Raw genomic sequence first — 9,792 nt, 5'->3', positions numbered from 1 at the left:
TAAATGTCAAATGATTTAACCTAAGGGCATAGAGTTGTCCTTAGTGTTAGCCTATATGTATTATTTTACACTTTTGCGTCCGTTTTATTCCTCGTTTTGTCTGCAATATTAAAATACAAGTTGTTATAATGCTCATCAAACAAGCGTGTGTTATCATATCTTAAATGTATCGAATATCGTCCGTTCTTTCGTCCGTCACTTCATCTCTCAGCTAGCCAGGTCGCGTCTTCTTACAAGCATACAAGGGGGACTACTCCAAGTAAAAGTTGAAACCTTGTAACCAACATGTCGAGGGCACGATTCATGGTGTCCTCCTTCTGGAGAAAGAGATGCTTTCCATCAGACCTATCTTACAGTTGCTTAGTAAGTATAATACACCATGATCGCCCGAGGATGAGGTGCGTTCCTCTAGTCAGGCACGGATTATTCTAAGTTTCTCAGATGGATGTCGATCAACCATAGGTGCTTAGCACGTTTAGTCTATAATCGGTCTTGGACTTATAAACGTGCTCAACACCTATGGATCTGCCTATCAGCGCTACCAGCTCACAGGGGCTCGGTTACGGGATTTTCAGTAACATATGACATCAGATAACAACCACAACACTATAAATTAAGTATTCATATTCATTCTGAAACCTTAAATCGTGGTATAACGTTACACTGATAAACCAATAACCCAGATTTTTTGAAAGGTTTCACATACACTTTTAGGTACATGTCAACATCTGAAACCTCCAACTTCCAGTATGTGTATGAATAGTTCATGTATCAGTTCATTAACACCAGAGTTAACATTATCCATTCTGTTTAAAGTATATATGGAGGATAATTTTAACTCTGGTCTTAATTACCAGATACAAGTGCCTATGTGTTGTGGTTAACTGGTGTCGTATTTAACTCAAAATCCAGAAACAGAGCCCCTGTACGTACAGAGATAGGAAACTCGCTCTATCTGTAAGTAATGATGTAGCAAGATGACATCAAGTTAATTACACTACCCTTATCGTGAACCACTATTCTCCAAAACTTCTCGTCCAATATTTCGTTTCAATTTTGAATCGGTAAAAAGCTTAATAAATTCCATGCACACTGATTAAGTTTTTGAAACACATTTTAAGTTACTGTGAAACAGCAACCTTAAGCAGTCATCGCCAAATTTTGCTAGAACAAATTAATTTGGGACTCTCGGTGGAATCAAAATGTTGTTTATGTCATTGATATTAAATCCTGATGAGTTCAGGATGGGACCGAAAATAATTATTTCCAAAAAACCCTAACAACACACTAGAAAATCTTGTCTCCTTCTGCAAAGTATTTGTTTGTGTTTAAGTAATATGATTCACGTTTTGATATGTTAGAAAACATTTGTTTAATTGAAATAAATTATAGAAAAACAGCTTAAATCATACACAATCACCTTTTTTTATCCCAAAGTATTCCGAATGATTTTCTGTGCAAATTATTACGCTTGCTTCCTTGTTTGTACGAGGGGAGGTAACTCATATACACTGTAGTTAATGCAACATTGGAAAGTCACCTCAAGCTCTTGGGTTGATAAAAATGGCCCTCGGTCGTGGAATACTGTTTTTAGTCTCATATTCCAATTGGAAATTGATAAGTTTTTACATTAGATAGCTAAATGAAATAAGAATACTTCTGATTGGTTTGCCGTTTCCGATAAATAGGCCACACAAAAATGGCCGTGCTGGTTGAGTTGGTTGAAGTGATAATGAGGCGAAACCTAACGTTAGCTTGTTTCCGCAGCAGAGATTCCGATAGTAATAAAGAGGCTGCAGTGTTTTAAATCAGTCGATAGTGAAATGCTTGTACAAAGTATATAACATGAATGTGCGATTCAGCAAGTCACTGAACAGAAGGTAGGCCTATTCATCGGGAACAAATTAAATTTCTGAGACGAGTTTTTTCTAACAAAAGTTGTCCAATCTCTAATCAGGATACAGATCAGTTATTACACAGAGAGAAAAAATGTAGTAAATTGAGTACAATTTAAAAACTTAGGAACCAAAATAAACTGGGAGAGTAATTATCAGAAATCGCAATGTGGTTTATCAAGAAACATGACAGACATCACAGATTATTCAATCTAAAAATTAAACTTAATTATAGTATGCCAATTCAAGTGAGATTTAAACACGTAATTCTCAACCGTTCATCACAACTTTAGCGCAACCACAGCATCTTTAAAGTAAATGAAATTCCTTAAAAAGACATATCCTAAATTCTGCTATATATGTCACTGATTGTATAGAGAATATAACAAGTGGACGAACATCACAAAACGTTCAATGACACTTAGCAGTATTCTTCTTTCTATATTTGAAATGGTCTTCTGCTGTCACTGAAGAAGATACATCGATATTGAGTCATTTCTATCGTCTGCAATACCTTCCCCTGCCGCTTCCCAGTGGTGAGGGAGAGGATTACATAGAAAGCCGAGCACGGGTCTCGGCCAGCGAAGACAGCTAGATTTCTTTTTTGAATTTCCTGTTTGAATATACACATGTATACCATATGTAGAGGTAAATTGTATATACATTACAATGGGCTTAGTCTAAAGTAATTTGAAAAACTGATATAAAAATGAAAATTTTGCATTTCAGTGGCTGTTAAAAATAATCTACAATAGCTGACTAACTTTGTATACTGCATTCCGAAAAACTTGATGTAATTTTTCCACAAAGAGGAATAACTGTGAAAGCCGAAGTGTGAAAACCAAAGCAAAATTCACGGTTATTGGATGCTGCGTTTTGATATCCTCTATACCAATACTTGAAGTTAGAAAAAGTTTTGTAAGTAATTTTTTTTTGCACAAGAGGAATAACTCTGTCAAAACGGAAGCAAGAGTTACGGTTCTTGCACACTGCTCTCCGCCTTAATGTGGTCTGAAAGTTATGCTCTGGACAAATATGTATTAATTTATGTATATTCAACGAACTTGGTCCCTAGTTGTGCATGCAAGTCTGATTTAAAGAACCAAATGGATGACAAAGACTGTGGCCATTTTGGATTTTGACAATTTCAGGTTGCTCCTGCTATAGAGTGTTATATTAAGCTATTAAATGTTTTGAATGAAGAGTGAAAGAAGAGAAAAAAACAGAAAAGATCATTTTGAGAATATGACTTAACCAGATTTGACCTAGATTTGTAAGGCGGGTGTCGTCGTGACCTAGATTTGTAAGGCGGGTGTCATCGTGACCTAGATTTGTAAGATATCTTCGTGACCTAGATTTGTAAGGCTAGTGTCGTTGAGACTTAGATTTGTAAGACTGGTGTCATCGTGACCTAGAGATTTGTAAGGCTGGTGTCATCGTGACCTAGATTTGAATATGACTTACCGTAACTAGATTTGACCTAGATTTGTAAGGCGGGTGTCGTTGTGACCTAGATTTGTAAGGCGGGTGTCATCATGACCTAGATTTGTAAGGCGGTTGTCGTCGTGACCTAGATTTGTAAGGCTGGTGTCATCGTGACCTAGATTTGAATATGACTTACCGTAACTAGATTTGACCTAGATTTGTAAGGCGGGTGTCGTTGTGACCTAGATTTGTAAGGCGGTTGTCGTCGTGACCTAGATTTGTAAGGCAAGTGTTGTCTATAAACCAAAGATGCTTTTCCTTCTGGAACACCTGGTTCTATATTCGTACATTTTCTCGACAAATCTAGATATTTGTTTGTATTTTGCCCTTGTTTTATTAATTTAAAGTTAGATGATTTCATTTTTATGTTGTTTTTCTTAATTGTTTTTTTCATTACTGTTGTTGATGGCCCAGTGTTGGTCCAAAACGATTTTCACCAATAACGTTTCCTGTACCTATTAGATGTAAAAACATCTATTCATTATATAGGCTACCATCAACACAGAAGTATATAGTTTTGATGATAACTTTCTAAGTGTGAAGATTTACATTTATCGTATTTTGTTAAGTGTAAAGATTATACTACTACCCCCAAGTATCAAGGAAGTCATAAGTCAGGAGGTTGTTTACTAATTTTGGAACTTTTTTCCCCCAGAAACGTCTTTATTGTGTGAAGTTGACTTCAAACCAAAAAGAAATCCATGGTGGACAACAGATACCAGCCCCAATCCATGATGGACAGCAGATGACAATTCACACACCAGCCCCAATCCATGATGGACAGCAGATGACAATTCACACAGAGAAGTCTTCACCAAAATTGATGCTAGATGCAAAACATGAAAAAAAGGTTTTAAGTTTCTTAAATGGTGTTACAGAGAAAAGTGTTTTGTTGATGAAAGGGATGAAATTAGACCAGGCATTGGTGACTGATATAATGAATTTTCGCTCAAGGAATGCAAAGATTTGTGATGTGAATGACTTGTTAAAAGCTGATGTTGTGAGTTTTGTACATCTTCAAAGCTTGTGTACAGAACTGAAGAAAACTTATGTACAGCATAACATTTTCTGTTATCCAGAATTGTCAAGGAAGAAAACTAAGGTAAATATTTGGGACGAGTTATAAAGCGATAGGTCAATGAGACATCTAATGTCCGTTAAATTCTTCATTGTTCCAATATTATATATCTTCAGCAAGCTTTGAGTTTATTGATTTTTATTATCAGTTTAATAATTCTGATAGAATGAAGGCACCTAACTAGGTTATGTATTTCGTATTGGTAAGTGTGCAATCAGTGATAATCATATGTTAATATCAACAGAATTGAATGTCCGACATATAAGTTAGGTAGATTGGCCCCTAAATGCATGAAAAGAAATGTTCAGCTGAATTCTAATAATACTAAATTATCTCCCTTTCAAATTTTTAAAGCAAACTTTCTGAAATACTTTCACTGATATCATCATTAGGTCATCAGACTGACAGGGTTAGGATGACCTATAGTCATTGTGCTTCGTCCACATTTCACATTTCAAACTTCTTCTCAAGTTCAACTAGTGTTAATGAGCTCTTACTTTCTTGAAATGATCCTGCCCAAGTGTTTTTATTTTTCTGGTCAGTCCCAAATCAAAGATGGCAGCCATGGCATGTTTTTTTTCAGCCTCGAAAAAACTTTGACATAGTATCCACCGCAGCTATTTTTGAAACATGACTGCAAAATCATGGTTTTCCTGAACAACACCTATTTCAAACTTCTTAGTTCCACCACAGGGATTCTGACTAACCTGAAATGATTCTGAGATAGGTCCAACTATGGAATTCAGCTCTAACTTACCTGATATGGTCCTGACCAAGTGTTGTTATTTTTCAGGTTGGTTCAAAATCCAAGATTGCCTCCATGGCAGCCACCTTGAAAATGCATTTTAAGCTTCTTCTCAGGTTTCACATGTGCCATTAAGCTGGAAATTGGTTTGGGATGTTAAGGAAGGGGAGCCAAGGTGTTGTAATTTTTTGGCCTTGTAAAAACTTTGCCATGGCAGCCATTTCGTAATATGATTACTCAATCATGGTTTTCCTGAACAACAACTATTTAAAACTTCTTCTGAAGTTCCACCACTGGGGGTCCGCAGTGGCCAAGTGATTAAGGTGTCCCGACACTTTATTACTAGCCCTCTACCTCTGGGTTGCGAGTTCGAAACCTACATGGGGCAGTTGCCAGGTATTGACCGTAGGCCGGTGGTTTTTCTCCGGGTACTCCGGCTTTCCTTCACCTCCAAAACTTGCACCCACATCCTTATATGACCCTGGCTGTTAATGGGACATCAAACAAAATAAACCAAATCCACCACTAGGATTTATCTCTGGCTTGCCTGAAATGATTCTGAAATGGTCCTGACCAAGTATTGTTACTTTTTGGGCTGGTTCAAAATCAAATATGGCCACCATTTCTACTGATGCCATGGTGTCTTCCCACTCAGCCAACATGTTCTATTTGAACATTGGGCACAAGCGGTGTTGTTACAGGGGGAGAATGATAGGTACTAATTACAGATAGGGGAATAGGCTGTTTAGGGAAAGCGACTGATTCTTAGTTGATCATTTACCTGTGTAGGTATATTTTACAGTGCTATACTGGTACAGATTGTGTTCTAGTCTACAATATAATGCTACAATCTGTTGATGACTGTTAAGGCCCATGGGCCTCTTGTTTTGTTATGATATTATCAAGCAAAGTTGGTCAGAATTAAATAAGAAGTTTACTGACCAAAGATAAAGGTCAGTGGGTCAAAGGTTAAGGTCATTTGGGTAAAGATGGGGGAGCTGATTATTATTACAATGTGGCTTTCATCTTCAACACTGATAAAGGCGGAACTGATTATCATTATAATGTGCCTTCAGTCTTCAGCACTGATGAAAGATTATTTACTGCTCATTAATTGTTGTAGAACCTACAAAGCATAGTTGTGATTGATATTGAAAACCTGAGGTCAGTCAGTTGGATCAAAGTAAATCGTCAGCTGGAGGTGAAGGATTGGGGCCATGCCACATTAGTCCCTGATCCTGACCAGAGGAGATTTGACCATGCGTTCCTCTACGATGTGGTAAATATCACAGATCTGAATAAGATATGATGGGAGTCTCAAACTAAAGTTTTTAGTGATTGTAAAACATTACAGATTTTAAATTACTACAATGAATTGTCTACATTGTTCTGACTGCACAGGTTACCCCAATCTCTGGTTATATATCAGGCATGATACAGCAGGTCTAGTCAATCAGGGTGCCAATAAAATTGAATTATATAGCATTATATATAGAACTAGATTTAAATGAAAAAAACCTTTTACTAAAATCCATCAATATAAAGTAAACAAGATTTTTTCAGGAACATTTCTGCACAGGAGTTTGTTGTATGTTTTTAACGGACCATTTTTCTGTACTCCTCGGCCATTGTTTAAAATGTTCGGTGTAGAGATGTGGGTTGGCAACTCTTGATGTCTAGTTTACACAACTGTAATCTTTCAAATTCTGAACATGTTACAGTTTGTAAATAAGTGTATTTCATTGGATTTATACTATTGAGGTTCTGTTTGTAAGTAACATCTATGGTACTTTTTCTGGTATCTTGTCACAGGCAAAAGCAGCACTACCTGAAATTCCAAGAGGCTGCAGTTATATTATCAAAGAAACTGGTTCGGAGACATTGAAGAGGAACAAATTAAGTAGCCAGGCAATCCATATCAGAATACTGCGTTCCATTTTTACAACCTTGCTGAAATTAAAAGTGTATGAGGTTGATGAATCAAGTGTACATACTGTAAATATGCATGTAATGCCTGAAATTTACAGTTCGGTTGGTAAGTGGTTTCACTACGTTTCAAACTGTGAGATATTGAAGCAGGGACTGGATGGCAAACTGGAGAAAACATTTGTATTACAGATACCAACGAAATTGCTGGTTCAATACAACAATATATGTGATGATCTCCTACAGGAACAGTATGCTAGTGTAGCACTCTTAGCCAATTCTTTTTACAAACTTGTCCTGTGTGATTAGTAGGTTCTCTCTAACATGTCATTTGTAAGGGTGTATAGGTCAGCCTAAACAAAACGTTGGACTACATGTTTTGTATATGAGCATGCCTGGGACATGACCACGCGGAATTGCTTCTCTTAGGCTTGGTTTGCGATGCCGTGTTTATGATAAAACAACTGGATTTATGACTGGTAGGCCAAAACATGAGTACAGGTCACAAGTGAGTGATGTATTCAGATACACCCACGGTTTGTGATCGCTCAACCAAGATTAATTAACTTGAAATGTCTGTCCTAATCAATGCATTATTAATGGAAGGAAATATTGGTACCGGAGCAGGAAAACACTTTGTTATTCCACAGTTCAACAGTACAGTCAGTGAAGTGGGATATTGGCGCCCATTGAATAAACTTTATTTGGTAAGACTGATCTTTTCTCTTCTTTTCCCTTCTTACCGCTTTTCCTCTTAAATATCTGATATCAAGGCGAACCTCCATATCAAAGCCTAGAATAGTCTAAGAAAGACTTTCTGTGAACAAGATATAGTGATAGCAGTTTCAACTGTCAAATTAAAATATGGCCACTTGTCGACAAATTTGTTTTAAATCAAATGGATACAATTTGGAACCAATGGGAACTTCAACGTATGTGGGAAATATCCTTCCAGTGATTCTTTTAGAAATATTGAACAAACTTCAACTGTCAAAATCCAAGATGACTACTTGTCGGTCACTAAAATGCAATTCCTCATACACTGTACAGTAGTTCGCATGTCACATCACTAAATACAACAATTCACTCATAGAGTAGTTCACATGTCACATCACTAAATACAGTAATTCACTCATACAGTGGTTCGCATGTCACATCACTAAATACAGTAACTCCTTCAGTGGTTCACATGTCACATCACTAAATACAGTAATTCACTCATACAGTGGTTCACATGTCACATCACTAAATGCAGTAACTCCTTCAGTGGTTCACATGTCACATCACTAAATACAGTAATTCACTCATACAGTGGTTCACATGTCGCATCACTAAATACAGTAATTTACTCATGCAGTGGTTCACATGTCACATCACTAAATACAGTAACTCATACAGTGGTTCACATGTCACATCACTAAATACAACAACTCATACAGTGGTTCACATGTCACATCACTAAATACAACAACTCACTCATACAGTGGTTCACATGTCACATCACTAAATACAGTAATTTACTCATACAGTGGTTCGCATGTCACATCACTAAATACAGTAATTCACTCATACAGTGGTTCGCATGTCACATCACTAAATACAGTAATTCACTCATACAGTGGTTCGCATGTCACATCACTAAATACAGTAACTCCTTCAGTGGTTCGCATGTCACATCACTAAATACAGTAACTCCTTCAGTGGTTCACATGTCACATCACTAAATACAGTAATTCACTCATACAGTGGTTCACATGTCACATCACTAAATACAGTAATTTACTCATACAGTGGTTCACATGTCACATCACTAAATACAGTAACTCCTTCAGTGGTTCACATGTCACATCACTAAATACAGTAATTCACTCATACAGTGGTTCACATGTCACATCACTAAATACAGTAATTCACTCATACAGTGGTTCGCATGTCAACACCACTAAATACAGTAATTCATTCATACAGTGGTTCGCATGTCACATCACTAAATACAGTAATTCACTCATACAGTGGTTCACATGTCACATCACTAAATACAGTAATTCTCTCATACAGCGGTTCACATGTCACATCACTAAATACAGTAATTCACTCATGCAGTGGTTCACATGTCACATCACTAAATACAGTAATTCACTCATGCAGTGGTTCACATGTCACATCACTAAATACAGTAACTCCTTCAGTGGTTCACATGTCACATCACTAAATACAGCAATTCACTCATAGAGTAGTTCACATGTCACATCACTAAATACAGTAACTCCTTCAGTGGTTCACATGTCACATCACTAAATACAGCAATTCACTCATACAGTGGTTCACATGTCACATCACTAAATACAGTAACTCCTTCAGTGGTTCACATGTCACATCACTAAATACAGTAACTCCTTCAGTGGTTCACATGTCACATCACTAAATACAGTAATTCACTCATGCAGTGGTTCACATGTCACATCACTAAATACAGTAACTCCTTCTGTGGTTCACTTGTCACATCACTAAATACTGTAATTCACTCATGCAGTGGTTCACATGTCACATCACTAAATACAGTAACTCATACAGTGGTTCGCATGTCACATCACTAAATACAGTAACTCCTTCATTGGTTCACATGTCACATCACTAAATACAGTAATTCCTTCAGTGGTTCA

The 9,792-nt window shown here is 36.9% G+C and overlaps 1 protein-coding gene across 4 annotated transcripts; it reads left to right on the top strand.

The window, feature by feature from the left end:
• Positions 1-259: 259 nt before the first annotated feature.
• Positions 260-7,846, top strand: LOC117322412. 4 transcript variants are annotated; one of them, XM_033877338.1, is made up of 6 exons: positions 260-363; positions 2,625-2,813; positions 4,036-4,125; positions 4,168-4,482; positions 6,327-6,482; positions 7,016-7,846. In XM_033877338.1, the coding sequence occupies exons 4-6, from the start codon at positions 4,168-4,170 to the stop codon at positions 7,436-7,438; spliced, it is 894 nt and encodes a 297-aa protein (XP_033733229.1). In that variant the 5' UTR covers positions 260-363; positions 2,625-2,813; positions 4,036-4,125; the 3' UTR covers positions 7,439-7,846. The 4 variants fall into 4 exon arrangements, with proteins under 4 accessions (XP_033733229.1, XP_033733212.1, XP_033733220.1 ...); XM_033877321.1 differs by lacking the exon at positions 2,625-2,813; XM_033877329.1 differs by having other exon boundaries at positions 4,036-4,482.
• The last annotated feature ends 1,946 nt before the right edge of the window (positions 7,847-9,792 follow it).

Source organism: Pecten maximus, chromosome 1 (assembly GCF_902652985.1).
Source record: "Pecten maximus chromosome 1, xPecMax1.1, whole genome shotgun sequence".
NCBI classification, from domain to species: Eukaryota; Metazoa; Mollusca; class Bivalvia; order Pectinida; family Pectinidae; genus Pecten; species Pecten maximus.
Note: the sequence above shows the minus strand (reverse complement) of the source record. Positions and strands in the feature narration are given on the sequence as shown.

Excerpts from the sequence above, each read along its gene's own strand:
- LOC117322412 (XM_033877315.1), top strand. The coding sequence starts at position 286 with ATGTCGAGGGCACGATTCATGGTGTCCTCCTTCTGGAGAAAGAGATGC. Across the intron at positions 364-4,035 it reads ACCTATCTTACAGTTGCTTA|AAACGTCTTTATTGTGTGAA; the intron begins GTAAGTATAATA and ends TTTTTCCCCCAG. Across the intron at positions 6,483-7,015 it reads ATGCGTTCCTCTACGATGTG|GCAAAAGCAGCACTACCTGA; the intron begins GTAAATATCACA and ends ATCTTGTCACAG.